The sequence below is a fragment of the Chiloscyllium plagiosum genome, unplaced genomic scaffold (genome assembly GCF_037043375.1).
Source record: "Chiloscyllium plagiosum isolate Xiang-an unplaced genomic scaffold, Cpla_swu_hap1 HiC_scaffold_3, whole genome shotgun sequence".
NCBI classification, from domain to species: domain Eukaryota; kingdom Metazoa; phylum Chordata; class Chondrichthyes; order Orectolobiformes; family Hemiscylliidae; genus Chiloscyllium; species Chiloscyllium plagiosum.
Genome location: NW_028270141.1, coordinates 94468839 through 94484898, shown reverse-complemented (window position 1 = coordinate 94484898; position 16060 = coordinate 94468839). Strand labels below are relative to the sequence as shown.

The 16060-nt window shown below is 42.3% G+C and overlaps 1 protein-coding gene across 1 annotated transcript in view; it reads left to right on the top strand.

Moving 5' to 3' along the window:
* The window catches only part of coq3 (coenzyme Q3 methyltransferase), a 30058-nt gene extending 21960 nt beyond the window's left edge, over window positions 1-8098 (top strand). Inside the window, exons 5-6 of the mRNA XM_087981570.1 lie at window positions 1823-1982; window positions 7674-8098. Of these exons, the coding sequence (XP_087837696.1) occupies window positions 1823-1982; window positions 7674-7885 (372 nt within the window). The 3' untranslated portion in view covers window positions 7886-8098. The remainder of the gene's footprint in view (window positions 1-1822; window positions 1983-7673) is intronic.
* The last annotated feature ends 7962 nt before the right edge of the window (window positions 8099-16060 follow it).

The window sequence follows — 16060 nt, the reverse complement described above, 5'->3', positions numbered from 1 at the left end:
GCACAGGTCTGGCCCATTCCCCGATCCTTCACTGCTGCAGTCACCCGAGCCTTATACCACTTCAAATGGGGGAAGAGTGCACCCAACACCGCCCTCAACCTGAAAGCCATCTTTGTGTGTGTCTGCATCAAACTGTGTAGACCCTCTGTACGCAAACACCAAGTGTTACTACAATACTGAGGTTCTACCTATACCTGCTGTTGCTGTGGAATTCTCCTCACACTTGGACTGTTCCATATGACCGGTCCCTCTTGGAAAAATTTGTAAAGGAAGACACCTTTGAGCAAGCAGTTGTCAGCACGTAGCGACCTAAAGGCCCTCCTGGAAAAGAAGAGGGTTGATCTTTTTGGGCATTTCCTGACTGGACTGTCAGAGTCATTGGGCAGAATGTCTCCTTGCGAAACCTTTCCAACAAGCAGTAAGGCATCACTTGGCTGGTGGTGAGAAGGACACAAGCTTTGAGATCCTTCTTGTACCCCAGGCGCCTCTGTGCCACAGTGGAGGCAGGGAAGAAACTACCACACATCTCCAGCTGGAATGTGTCTTTGTGAAACAAGCCTGGAGAAAGATGCAGTGGTTTATGTCAAGGTTTCTTGGAGCAGCTCCGTGACACAGGACTTGTGTTCTACAGCTGTTCCCCAGGGCACTCACCAAGGCAAACACTGACCATACCTGGAAGACTAACAACTTTGTGTGTGATGCTCTTTGGACTGCCTGAAACTTGTCGGCCTTCCAGAACAAGGAGTTGACCTTGACCAAGTGTTGCAATCTCCCACATTCCAAGCTCCAGGACTATGTACTGAGGGATGCATTAAAACTTGGGGCAGCTGTCTGAAGTCTTTCTTCCAAACCACAGCGAGGGTCCGTTCAGTCATCAGACTCTCCCCTTGCTCTCAATGTTTGTAAATAGTGTCCTGCATGAGCAAGAAATGACTTGGTTTGCAATTTGGCATGGAATGTCAAATTCCAGTGTTTATTCTTTTTCATTATATCCAAAGACTGTGCGGACTGCTTTAGTACCTGTGAATTACATACAGATTTTTTCTGAATATAGTATATTTTTTGCAATTTAAAAAAATTTTCCTTGATCCAATTTGGTAGGTACTTTCTAAAGAACCAGCTCGGTGATGTCATTATATGCCTCTGGAACAGGTGGGCCTCTTGGCTCAGAGGTAGGGATGATCCATTTTGATAGGTTACATGGCTCTTGGTGACTCACCTGTGCTCACTTGGTATCTTTAAGCTTTGGTTGTGCCTTAACTTGGCAGGCTGAGAAATGAGATGTGTTCCCACGCAAGTATGCATTCAATATCGATAAACAGAAAGGTGAATGTAGAAAGGGGAGGCAATGGCCTAGTGCTATTATCATTGGACTCTTAACCCAGAGACCCAGGTGATGTTCTGGGTCACAGCAGATGGTGTAACTTGAATTCAGTAAATATCTGGAATTAGAGTCTATGATAACCAGGAATCCATTGCCAATTGTTGGAAAAACCCATTTAGTTTATAATGACCTTCAGGGAAGAAAACTGCCATCCTTACCTGGTCAAGCCTACATGTGAATTCAGACCCACAGCAATGTGGTTGACTCTTAACTGTCCTCTGGGCAATTAGGGATGGGCAATAAATGCTACAGAGCCAGTGATGGCCTCATACCATGAATGAATTTAAAAAAAAAAAATTCGTGGAGGAGGTTTGAGCTGGAAGATGAGTTTCTATATTATCAGACATCCAGCTGACCAGAAAGGTTATTAATTTAAAATGATGTAGTGTGCTGTTCACAGCTGCAAATAATTGAAATCTCTTATTCCTTCTTAATCAGCCTGGAGGATCACTTTTTATAACAACCATTAATAAAACATTCCTGTCCTACGCATTGGCAATTGTAGCAGCTGAGAAGATATTCAGAATTGTACCAAATGGGACTCATGAATGGGAAAAGTTCATCAGTCCTAATAAATTGGAGACTCATCTAATTTCCAGTGAGTAATGTCAATATTTACCTTTTTTTTAGTTTCAAAGTTATATTTCTTGAATAGAAATCAGGGCAATTCAAGGGTTTTGCCCTTGAATTGATTTAGAGCTAAATGGCTTTTAATTTGGGAATGTAGTTTTATAAGTTCAGTAAAGTCAAAATGCTCATTTATTATCTATCATTTGTTATGGAATTTGCACATTCTCCGCGTGTCTGCGTGGGTTTCCTCCCACAGGTCCAAAAATGTGCAGGTCAGGTGAATTGGGCATGCTAAATTGCCCACAGTGTTATGTGCATTAGCCAGACGGAAATGGGACTGGATAGGTTACTCTTCAGAGGGTCGGTGTGGACTTGTTGGGCCGAAGGGCCTGGTTCCACACTGTAGGGAATCTAATCTAATCTAATAGAGTCATAGAGATGTACAGCATGGAAACAGACCCTTTGCTCCAACCCGTCCATGCCGACCAGATGTCCCAACCCAATCTAGTCCCACCTGCCAGCACCTGGCCCATATCCCTCCAAACCCTTCCTATTCATATACCCATCCAAATGCCTCTTAAATGTTGCAATTGTACCAGCCTCCACCACATCCTCTGGCAGCTCATTCCATGCACGTACCATCCTCTGCATGAAAAAGTTGCCTCTTAGGTCTCTTTTATATCTTTCCCCTCTCACCCTAAACCTATGCCCTCTAGTTCTGGACTCCCCCAACTTACGGAAAAGACTTTGCCTATTTATCCTATTTGTGCCCCTCATAATTTTGTAAACCTCTATAAGGTCACCTCTCAGCTTCCGACGCTCCAGGGAAAACAGCCCCAGCCTGTTCAGCCTCTCCCGATAGCTCAAATTCTCCAACCCTGGCAACATCCTTATAAATCTTTTCTGAACCCTTTCAAGTTTCACAACATCTTTCCGATAGGAAGGAGACCAGAATTGCACGCAATATTCCAACAGTGGCCTAACCAATGTCCTGTACAGCCGTAACATGACCTCCCAACTCCTGTACTCAATACTCTGACCAATAAAGGAAAGCATACCAAACACCACCTTCACTATCCTATGTACCTGTGACTCGACTTTCAAGGAGCTATGAACCTGCACTCCAAGGTCTCTTTGTTCAGCAACACTCCCTTGGACCTTACCATTAAGTGTATATGTCCTGCTAAGATTTGCTTTCCCAAAATGCAGCACCTCGCATTTAACTGAATTAAACTCCATTTGCCACTTCTCAACCCATTGACCCATCTGGTCCGGATCCTATTGCTATCTGAGGTAACCCTCTTCGCTGTCCCCTAAACCTCCAATTTTGTTGTCATCTGCAAACTTACTAACTGTACCTCCTTATGCTCGCATTCAAATCATTTATGTAAATGACAAAACGTCGAGGACTCGGCACTGATTCTTGTGGCACTCCACTGGTCACAAGCCTGCAGTCTGAAAAACAACCCTCCACCACCACCCTCTGTCTTCTATCTTTGAGTCAGTTCTGTATCCAAATGGCTAGTTCTCCCTGTATTCCATGCGATCTAACCTTGCTAATCAGTCTCCCATGGGGAACCTTGTTGAATGCCTTACGGAAGTGCATATAGATCACATCTACTGCTCAGCCCTCATTAATCTTCTTTGTTACTTCTTCAAAAAACTCAATCAAGTTTGTGAGACATGATTTCCCACGCGCAAAGCCATTTTGACTATCCCGAATCAGTCTTGCCTTTCCATATACATGAACATCCTGTCCCTCAGGATTCCCTCCAACAACTTGCCCACCACCGAGGTCAGGCTCACCAGTCTATAGTTCCCTGGCTTGTCTTTACCGCCCTTCTTAAACAGTGGCACCATGTTTGCCAACCTCCAGTCTTCCGGCACCTCACCTGTGACTATCAATGATACAAATATCTCAGCAAGAGGCCCAGCAATCACTTCTCTAGCTTCCCACAGAGTTCTTGGGTACACCTGATCAGGTCCTGGGGATTTATCCACCTTTAACTGTTTCAAGACATCCAGCACTTCCTCTTCTGTAATCTGGACATTTTGCAAGATGTCACCATGTATTTCCCTCCATTCTATATCTTCCATATCCTTTTCCACAGTAAATACTGATGCAAAATATTCATTTAGTATCTCCCCCATTTTCTGTGACTCCACGCAAAGGCCGCCTTGCTGATCTTTGAGGGGCCCTATTCTCTCCCTAGTTGCCCTTTTGTCCTTAATATATTTGTAAAAACCCTTTGGATTCTCCTTAATTCTGTTTGCCAAAGCTATTTCATGTCCCCTTTTTCCCCTCCTGATTTCCCTCTCAAGTATACTCCTACTTTCTTTACACTCTTCTAAGGATTCACTCGATCTATCCTGTCTGTACCTGACATATGCTTCCTTCTTTTTCTTAACCAAACCCTCAATTTCTTTAGTCATCCAGCATTCCCTATACCTACCAGCCTTCCCTTTCACCCTGACAGGAATATACTTTCTCTGGATTCTTGTTATCTCATCTCTGAAGGCTTCCCATTTTCCAGCCGTCCCTTTACATGTGAACATCTGCCTCCAATCAGCTTTCGAGAGTTCTTGCCTAATACCGTCAAAATTGGCCTTTCTCCAAATTAGAACTTCAACTTTTAGATCTGGTCTATCCTTTTCCATCACTATTTTAAAACGAATAGAGTTATGGTTGCTGGCCACAAAGTGCTCCCCCACTGACACCTCAGTCACCTGCCCTGCCTTATTTCCCAAGATTGGGTCAAGTTTTGCACCTTCTCTCGTCGGTACATCCACATACTGAATCAGAAAATTGTCTTGTACACACTTAAGAAATTCCTTTCCATCTAAACCTTTAACACTATGGCAGTCCCAGTCGATGTTTGGAAAATTAAAATCCTCTACCAGAACTACCCTATTATTCTTACAGATAGCTGAGATCTCCTTACAAGTTTGTTTCTCAATTTCCCTCTTACACTCCCCAATACTATAATACAATCCCAATTAGGTGATCATCCCTTTTTTATTTCTCAGTTCCACCCAAATAATTTCCCTGGATGTATTTCCGGGAATATCCTCCCTCAGCACAGTTGTAATGCTATCCCTTTTCAAAAATGCCACTCCACCTCCTCTCTTGCCTCCCTTTCTATCCTTCCTGGAACATTAAGCTGCCAGTCCTGCCCATCCCTGAGCCATGTTTCCATAATTGCTATGATATTCCAGTCCCATGTTGCTAACCATGCCCTGAGTTCATCTGCCTTCCCTGTTAGGCCCCTTGCATTGAAATAAATGCAGTTTAATTTATTAGTCCTACCTTGTCCCTGACTGTTTGACTCACTTCTGTTTTCAGCTGTACCCGTCTCAGATCGATCTCTTTCCTCACATCTCCCTGGGTCTCACCTCCCCCCACCCTACCAGTTTAAATCCTCCCAAGCAGTTCTAGCAAATTTCCCTGCCAGTATATTAGTCCCCTTCCAATTTAGGTGCAATCCGTCCTTCTTGTATTCTACCCCAAAAGGGATTCCAATGATCCAAAAATGTGAATCCTTCTCCCATACACCAGCTCCTCAGCCATTCATTCATCTGCTCTATCCTCTTATTCCTGCCCTCACTAGCTTGTAGCACTGGGAGTAATCCAGATATTACTATCCTTGAGGACCTCCTTTTTAAATTTCTGCCTAACTCTCTGTAATCTCCCTTCAGAATCTCAATCTTTTCCCTTCCAATGTCGTTGGTTCCAACGTGGACAATGACCTCCTGCTGGCCCCTCTCCCCCAAGAGAACATTCTGCACCCTCTCTGAGACATCCTTGATCCTGGCCCCAGGGAAACAACACACCATTCTGCTTTTTCTCTGCTGGCCACAGAAATGTCTGTCTGTACCTCTGACTACAGAATCCCCTAACACAATTGATCTTTTGGAAGCCAACATACCCCTCACTGCATTAGAGCTAGTCTCAATACCAGAAACTTGGCTGTTCGTGCTACGTTCCCCCTGAGAATCTATCACCCCCTATATTTTCCAAAACAGCATACCTGTTTGAAATGGGTATATGCACAAAAGACTCCTGCACAAGCTGCCTACCCCTCTTACCCTTCCTGGAGTTAACCCATCTATGTGACTGTATCTGAGACTATCCCCCTTCCTGTAACTGCCATCCATCACAAACTGTTGCTGTTGCCAATTCCTCATCTGTCTCTCCAACCGATCCACTCAATCTGATAAGATTCGCATCCAACAGCATTTATGACCGATATAATCTGTAGTAACCCTTAAATTCTCTTTAAACTCTCACATCTGACAAGAAGTACATATCACTGCAAAGGCCATTTTTGCTCCTTCACAATCTACAGACCCAGAAAATAACACCATCTTATTCCTCTACAAACACTGCCCGAGGTTAAATTAATAGCTATGGCTTATATTTTAAGTTTAATCAAGAAACTTATCTCCAAAAAACATCTAATCAAGAAAGAATCCACTGTACTAACTACTGCAGCCTTTCTCTTGGACAGACTTAAAACAACAATTAACTTATCTGATTCTGTGCTGTGAACTTTGCCCAACAGTTCCTCCAAGATTAGTTGTGAATTTCACTGTTTGTTAATTTTCCCAGATGCACTTTGATGTCCAGTGATACACAAATTCAAACAGCAAAGGTAGCAACTGTGCAGGTTCTCTCTCTCGTTCTCTCTCTCTCTGTGTCTCTCTGTGTCTCTGTCTCTCTCTCTCTCTCTCTCTCTCTCTCTCTCTCTCTCTGGAGAATGTGAATGGTTAGCCAAAATATTTTTGGAAATGGAAATTTTTCTTTTGAATAAGGGTTAAAGATTGTGAACTTTGCAGATGATCTGTACAATGGTCCCAAGAAACTCCTGTGCAGAGCACAGATGGTAGGGGCTATGCTATGATAAATTGCCTCATTGCAACAGAAAAGCCTTGTTGCTATGCACTGTAAATGTCAAAGTTTCAGTAACAAAATACAATTTGCTTTTCTTTCTCCAAAAATAACTTCTAATTTCCACTTTGAGAGATCAGGTAAATGAGAATATTGATTCTGTGTCAGTGATATTTATAAGACAGCTATTAAGCAATGAGTAATACACCTCCTCTGATATTTTTCTTCCTGTGTCCTACCCTTTTACCTATTCTCGCTCCCCTCCTCCCACCTTGCTTGAATGTCATGGCCATAGTTGCAATAGTTTATTACAAAACAGCTGAAGGGCAAATGTTGTGTGCTGTCTTAAGTGCATTTTTTAACAAATAAAAACTTTATATCCTTGCACTTCACACTTTTTATCTGAATTCTTGGAATTTGGGAAGGAGTTTAATTTTGCTAAGTTGGACAAATAACTGGAACTTGTGGCATGCAACTTGTAAGAAGTAACTGAAAAATAGTGATCATCTTAATATCCAAAGCAACAAAATCTAATAGTTAACTTGCAACAGTTTTGTGATTTTTAAACGCTGTTTTTGATAAAAGCACAACTGTGCAAAATGTTGAAACCTGGCTCTGCTGTGCTTTATTTGTTCTTCAGTACATCATGGAAAGTCTCCCTCAAGTGTTCAACAACACAAACAATGCATTGGTAATTTATGGAAAGTATAATTTATATCTGATGTTCATCCTTGATCCATAACTTCTTTCTTTAAGTTGTTACTTTTAAAAGCAATTTATCAGATGCTTTACTTTAAATGCGTTACTTATTTTTCTGTTTGTTATTTTCAGGTGGGTTCACAGTAGAGACTATCAATGGAATGCTGTATAACCCTCTGTTTGATTCCTGGAGTTGGATTATTAATACTAGCGTAAATTATGCACTGCATGCAGTAAAAAAGAAAATTGAAGAGAAATCAGATTTCATGTCAGAAGGAAGTGGCAGGAAGGACCATGGCTGTGACCAATCAGAATCCAATGTTGGTTCTACAGTCCAGTTGTAGGAGGATGAGCTATTTGGTCTAGCACTGCTACAAAATGCTGCTTTACTAATTTAAACTGTCTGACATGGTTGATTATCCTTGATGGAACATTTGCTACATCGAGTTTTGCATCTAGACAACAAAATTATAATCAATGAACCACCATTTTTAAATAGTGTGTTGGTGTGCTGACTGATAATTTCTTTGTAATTAAAATGGAGTTGATTTCAAAAATTGTTTGTGGTGTTACTTTTATCATTGTTTCAAACTAATTATTTGAAATCTCATATCTGTTCCCTCTTATTCCCTCTTATTATGGTCCTCTGGAAAGTACCTGGCAACAAGAATTAATGTCGGCTATGCATGCTCCTTGTTCAAATATAAAAAGTGTTGCTGTACTCCCAGGTTAAATTGATCAATGACAGTGAGGTTAGAATTATACATGTGGCTGTATTTTTCCATGGAACTCCCAGTATTTGTTCATGCTGTGGTGATCAATTGCATTAACCTTACATGGAAGGCTGTATTGTTGTAAGGGTGGCCTCTGGGAGACTGTGGGAGCTTAGAGCTGCACTGGGCCTTGCTTGTTCAACTGCGATTGATAAATTTTTTTGACTTGGGATATTGAAGGTTAAGATGCAAAGAAGAGAATGTCTAGCATAATCTAGTACAAAAGTAAGCTCAAAAGGTTGTTCCAATGCAAACAGAGTTGTCAGGTTTCTGTACTTAAAAATGAAATACTGCAGATTAGGAAATCTGAAATAATAAACAGTAAATGCTAGAAACTGGTGTAGAGAGAGAAACAAAACCAGCATCTCGAGTCAATACATTTTATTGGAACTGTAATGGATGAGTTTTGTGAGAGTTTCCCAAGCAACAGCCACTTCATGTGGGACCATGTAAGCTGTAAGGAAGACTGTATTGGTCGCATATTTATAGTTCAGACCTCACTTTCTCCTCGCATATTTATAGTTTATCTACATTGGGCGGCACGGTGGCTTAGTGATTAGCACTGCTGCCTCACAGCGCCAGGGGCCCAAGTTTGATTCCAGCCTTGGGTGACTGTATGGAGTTTGCACATTCTCCCCGTGTCTGCGTGGGTTTCCTCCAGGTGCTCAAGTTTCCTCGCACAGTCCAAAGATGTGCAGATTAGGTAAAGTGGATATGCTAAATAGCCGTAGAGTTCAGGGATAGGTTAGGTGCATTAGTTAGGAGTAAATGTAGAGTAATAGATTCAGGGAATGAGTCTGGGTGGGTTACTCTTCAGAGGGTCAGTGTGGACATATTGGGCCGAAGAGCCTGTTTCCACACTGTAGGGATTCTATGATCTATATCAGCAATGATTTTACTTCAGTATGCCAAAATGGTACAGAAATAAACACAAAACTCCACTCTTGGGTGCTTTCTTATGAAATGTGCTGCATTTACAGTAAGAGCAAAATTGATTGTTGGCAAAAGGGCAAATTAGGCTCGAACAAACATGCTTTTATATTTTTGAGAGAAATAATGCACAGGAGAACAGAGACAAGTATTGTGCACAATTAGAAGCAACAAAAGCTGTTACCAGAGTAACTAAAAGGCCATAAGAGAAGATCGTGGACAGCTGTAAGTCACAATAGTAAAAGCTTTTTTGGCTATGTCAGGAGTCAGATTGCCATGCAAGATGCAGAGGACTACTGAAAGATTCATCAGGACTGATTTAAATGGACTCTTGGGGTGTAGTGAAAAGTCTGAAATTATTACTTTGCAGCAGATTTCATGTCTATAGACAAGTTCAATTACCAGCAATGAGCTACACAGTCAATATGGATTGTAAAACTTCAACTAGCGGAGGTTGCATGACCAGTTAGAAATAAGAACCACCAAAGGTAGGGTTGCCAGTCCAGATGACAGGAGCATGTTTTTGTCTGCATCGTGAGTGTTGGAGCTTGTTACTTTAGAAACATGTAGACACAAGGATCAATAAAAATGTCAACTCATTACCAGACAACCATTAATTTAATTTACGTAATTGACAAGATGCTGAGGATTACAAGAAATAGTACCTGGATAGTGAATGAAACTTCATAAATATTGAACACAGCTTCTGAAAAGAAAATCCTGTAAGAAGTCACTGGATTAACAAATATGGCCGAGTGGCAATGAACGGCTTCAATTTGTAGCTTTTGAGAAGATGACTCTCCAAAAGTTTACTTTTCGAATATTGTGGGATTGTTGTGAGGTTTCTGCAGTGAGTTAAAAATTAGTTGTATTTGCATAGGCAGTAGCTATTAATGGATTTTCTGATTCAGTATGTGGATGTACCTACTAGAGAAGGTGTAAAACCTGACCTCCCTCTTGCGAACTAAGGTAGAGCAGCTGACTGAGGTGTCAGTGAGGGAGCACTTTGGGGCCAGCGACTATAATTCTATTAGTTTTAAAATAGTATGGAAAAGGATAGACTAGATCTAAAGATTGAAGTTCTAAATTGGAGGAAGGCCAATTTTGACGGTGTTAAAAATCTCACAACACCAGGTTATATTCCAACAGGTTTAATTGGAAGCACACTAGCTTTCGGAGCGACGCTCCTTCATCAGGTGATTGTGTCTGATCACCTGATGAAGGAGCGTCGCTCCGAAAGCTAGTGTGCTTCCAATTAAACCTGTTGGACTATAACCTGGTGTTCTGTGGTTTTTAACTTTGTACACCCCAGTCCAACACCGTCATCTCCGAATCAATTTTGATGGTATTAGACAAGAACTTTCAAAAGCTGATTGGGGGCAGATTTTCGCAGGTAAAGGGATGGCTGGAAAATGGGAAGCCTTCAGAAATAAGATAACGAGAGTCCAGAGAAAGTATATTCCTGTTAGGGTGAAAGGAAAGGATGGTAGGTGTAGAGAAAACCGGATGACTAGGGACATTGAGATTTTGGTTAAGAAAAATAAGGAAGCATATGTCAGGTATAGATAGATCGAGTGAATCCTGAGAAGAATATAAAGGCAGTAGGCGTATACTTAAGAAGGCAAAAAGAGGACATGAGATAGCTTTGGCAATAGAGTTAAGGAGAATCCAAAGGGTTTTTACAAATACATTAAGGACACAAAGGGTAACTAGGGAGAGAATATGGCTGCTCAAAGATCAGCAAGGTGGCCGTTGTGTGGAGCTGCAGGAGATGGGAGAGATATTAAACGAGTATTTTGCATCAGTGTTTACTGTGACAAGGACATGGAAGATATAGTCTGTAGGGAAATAGATGGTGACATTTTGAAAAATGTCCATATTGCAGAGGAGGAAGTGCTGGATGTCTTGAAATGCATAAAAGTGGATATGTCCCCAGGATCTGATCAGGTGTACCCGAGAACTCTGTGGGAAGCTAGGGAAGTGTTTGCTAGGCCCCTTGCTGAGATATTTGTATCATCGATAGTCAGAGGTGAGGTGCCGGAAGACTGGAGGTTGGCTAACGTGGTGCCACTATTTAATACAGGTGGTAAGGACAAGCCAAGGAACTATAGACCGGTGAGCCTGACGTTGATGGTGGGCAAGTTGTTGGAGGGAATCCTGAGGGACAGGATGTACATGTATTTGGAAAGGTAAGGACTGATTAGGGCTAGTCAATATGGCTTTGTGTGTGGGAAATTATGTCTCACAAACTTGATTGAGTTTTTTGAAGTAACAAAGAGGATTGATGAGGGCAGAGCGGTAGACGTGATCTATATGGATTTCAGTAAGGTGTTCAATAAGGTTCCCCATGGGAGACTGATTTGCAAGTTAGATCTCATGGAATACAGGGAGAACTAGCCATAGTATGGGAAAGGATAGACTAAGATTGAAGTTCTAAATTGGAGGAAGGCTAATTTTGATGGTATTAGGCAAGAACTTTCAAAAGCTGATTGGGGGCAGATTTTCGCAGATAAAGGGACGGCTGGAAAATGAAGACATAGGGTGGTGGTAGAGGATGTTTTTCAGGAGGCCTGTGACCAGTGGAGTACCACAACGATCCACTACTTTTCATCATTTATATAAATGATTTGAATGTGAGCATAAGAGGTATAGTTAGTGAGTTTGCAGATGATACCAAAATTGGAGGTGTAGTGGACAGCAAAGAGGGTTACCTCAGATTACAATGGGATCTTGGCCAGATGGGCCAATGGGCTGAGGAGTGGCAGATGGAGTTTAATTTAGTGAGGTGCTGCATTTTGGGAAAGCAAATATTAGCAGGACTTATACGCTTAATGGTAAGGTCCGAGGGATTGTTGCTGAACAAAGAGACCGTGCAGTGCAGGTTCATATTTCCTTGAAAGTGGAGATGCTGGTAGATAGGATAGCGAAGAAGGCGTTTGGTATGTTTTCCTTTATTGGTCAGAGTATTGAGTGTAGGAGTTGGGAGGTCATGTTGGGGCTGTCCAGGACATTGGTTAGGCTACTTTTGGAATATTGCATGCAATTCTGGTCTCCTTCCTATTGGAAGGATTTTGTGAAACTTGAATGGGTTCAGAAAAGATTTGCAAGGATGCTGCCAGGATTGGAGGATTTGAGCTATAGGGAGAGGTTGAATAGGCTGGGCCTGTTTCCCCTGGAGCGTCGGAAGCTGAGGGGTGACCTTATAGAGGTTTATAAAATCATGAGGGGCATGAATAGGATAAATAGACTAAGTCTTTTCCCTGGGGTGGGGGAATCCAGAACTAGAGGGCATAGGTTTCTGGTGGGAGGGCAAAGATATAAAAGAGACCTAAGGGGCAACATTTTCACTCAGAGGGTGGTACGTGTATGGAATGAGCTGCCAGAGGAAGTGGTGGAGGCTGGTACAATTGCAACATTTAAAAGGCATCTGGATGGGTATGTGAATAGGAAGGGTTTGGAGGGATATGGGCCGGGTGCTGGCAGGTGGGATATTTGGCCGGCATAGACGAGTTGGACCGAAGGGTCTGTTTCCGTGCTGTACATCTCTATGACTCTATGGCTATAGACTTGTTTGGATACCAGTTGCCACTAGTGTCCTGCAGGGTTGTGTTAGGTACATTGATATTTATTAGCTTTACAGTTACATTCAGGTCATTAATAAAGGGGATGGGCTACAAATGTACATAGACCGTGAATCTTTGTATAATAAACTGAGTATAATGAGCTACTTGTACATCCCAAACATCTTGTAAGGCCTTGAAGTGCTGGTCATAAAGCTGTTTCCATGCAGCTTCTACATCACTTGGAAAAAGAAAATCAAAGTGCAGAGTAGTGTCACAATGTGTAGCAAGATCTAAGGGTACAGTAGGATTTTTTTGACTTTGGCACCTAGTTTTGGTGCTGGTTGGCCAGTTGATTTATGGCATTTTGAGTGGATCAGCTTGGTGCAGATCAGACAGTGGTCTGTTTAGCATAACATGACTTATCCTGACATCAGCCACCTCCTTCTGTCAAACAGGCACACAATCACACAGCACATGCTATGCTTGGCTTGTATTCATTTTTCCCCAACCATTTTCTCATCATTTCAGGCTTCTATTTTATCACCATCGCTTCCAATAACATGATATTAGATTTAATTAGATGTGATTTCCACATTCCCAAGAGATCCAGGTACTAGGAAGAAGCCAAAGCAATGAGATTGATAAGCTTTGACATGTAATCCTTGAACATGAGCTGAGAATCACTGAGCCCAACCTAGCTAACATCACTGGGCATTATTACAGCTAGGCAATGCAGGTTTTGTATATCCATCACATTAATTGGGGTGGCATGGTGGCTCAGTGGTTAGCACATTTGCCTCACAGCACCAGGGACCTGAGTTTGATTCCCACCTCGGGCGATTGTCTGTGTGGAGGTTGCACATTCTCCCTGTGTCTACGTGGGTTTCCTCCCACAATCCAAAGATGTGCAGGTCAGGTGAATTGGCCATGTTATCTTGCCCACAGTGTTCATGGATGTGTAAGTTAGGTGCATTAGTCTGGGATAAATGTGCAGTAGTAGGGGAATGGGTGTGGGTGGATTAATCTTTGGAAGGTTGTGGTGGACTTGTTGGGCCGAAGGGCCCACACTGTCGGGATTCTTTGCAAAGTGTCCATTCAGAACTGCTTAGATAATGTAACAAATTATCTATGCATGTGCACACAGAAAAGCCTGGGCTGTAGAGAAGTTTTGGTGATTAGTAGCAGGTAACTTGTGATATAGAAGTGCTAGAGAGTGACCATCTCCAACAATTCAAGTATAAACACCCTTATTGACATTGACAATACCTCTATGCAACCATCTCACCAATGACCTAGTAAACCAGACCCCAGGCAAATGTTCTGCAGAAACAAAAAAGAAAGAACTGTGAATGTTGGAAATCTGAAACAAAAACAGATTGATGCGAAAACTCAGCAGGTCTGACAGCATCTCGAGAGAAAGCAGAGTCAACATTTCAGGTCCAGTGACCCTTCTTCAGAACTGACTAGCCTAGGAAAAGTCAATATTTATGCTGAAAACTGGAGTATGGAGGGGGGGAGGGGAAGAAGTGTGGCCAGGATGTTCCGGTGGGAATGATCCCTACAGAAGTCCTCACTTTCCACCCAGTGCCATCCACATCCAAAGGATCACTAATTGCAATTTCCACCACCACCACTGGCATATATTGTCCCCTCCCATGTCAGCCTTCTGCAGGGCCTGTTCCCTCCAAGACATCCTGCTCCAGTGCTCCTCCATTCCAAATACCTCCCCCTACGCCCATGGCTTACTGCAAGCTGAAAGAATAGCATCTCATTTTTCACTTGGGGACTCTACAACCTTCAAGACTCAAAATTGAGTTCAATAATTTTAGGGCTTGAACACCTTCTCCCACATCCACACTCCTGGCCTGGGTTGCTTTCATCACAGACAATCCAGTTTACACCATCTGATGGTCCCCAAGAACAGCTTTTCTTTCTCCCTTGTTCACTATTACCCATTTCTTGTCTGCTCGATTGTTGTTCTCTCTCCCTGGTTCTATCTCCACTTATTGTTCACTCCCTTCCCTTCTAGAATGTCTTTGTCAAGATGCCATAGAGGAGGCTGCTAGATAAGATGAATCCATGGTGTTAGGAGCAAGATACTGGCATGGATAGAGGATTGGCTGATTGTCAGAAGGCAGAGAGTGCGGATAAAGATATCTATTTCAGAATGGCAGCCAGTGATTAGTGGAGTTCCACAGGGTACAGTGTTAGGACCATGACTATTCATGTTATATATTAATGATCTGGACAAAGGAACTGAGTGCATTGTTGCTAAGTTTGCAGAGCACACAAAGATAATAGCATTGAGGAAGCAGGAAGTCTGCAGAAGGACTTGGACAGGCAAGAAGAATGAGCAAAGAAGTAGCAGATAGAATACAATATGGGAAAAATGTGGTTATGCACTTTGGTCGGAAGAATAGAGGTTTAGACTATTTTCTAAATGGGGAAAGGATTCAGAAATCTGAAGCACAAAGGGACCTAGGAGTCCTAGTTCAGGATTCTGTTAAGGATAACATGCAGGTTCAATTGGCAGTTAGGAAAGCAAATGCATTGTTAGCATTCATTTCAAGCTGACTAGAATAGAAGAGCAAAGATGTACTGCTGAGTCTGTATAAGGGTCTTGTCAGACCGCATTTGGAATATTGTGAGCAGTTTAGGACCTTGCATCTAAGCAAGGGTGAGCTGGTGTTGAAGAGAGTCCAGAGTAGGTTTACAAGAATGATCCTGGGATTAAGGGCTTGTTGTGTAAGCAGCAGTTAGGGACTCTGGATCTGTACTTCATGGTGAGTTTAGGAGGTGAGGTGGGGGGGGGGGGTGCGGAATCTGATTGAAATTTACAGAATACTGAGAGAGTGGAGGTGGAGAAGATCTTTCCACTAGTAGGAGAGGCTAAGATCTGAAGGTACAGCCTGAGGGATAACCCTTTAGAACTGGAGATGAGAAGGAACTTCTTCACCAGAGGTGAATCTATGCAACTCACTGCAGCATAAGGCTGCGGAGGCCACGTTATTGGGTGCCTTTAAAACAGAGATAGATAGGTTCTTGATTAATAAGGGGATCGAGGGTTATGAAGAGAAGGCAGGAGAATAGGGTAAAGGAACACATCAACCATGATAGAATGACAAATGGGCCAAATGGCCTTATTCTGCTCTTATATCGTAAGGTCTTATGAACATGGATTTGAATCTCAGCATGGCTGTTGTGTCATTTGAATTAAATAAAAATCTGGAGATAAAATGCTAGTCTACTGCGA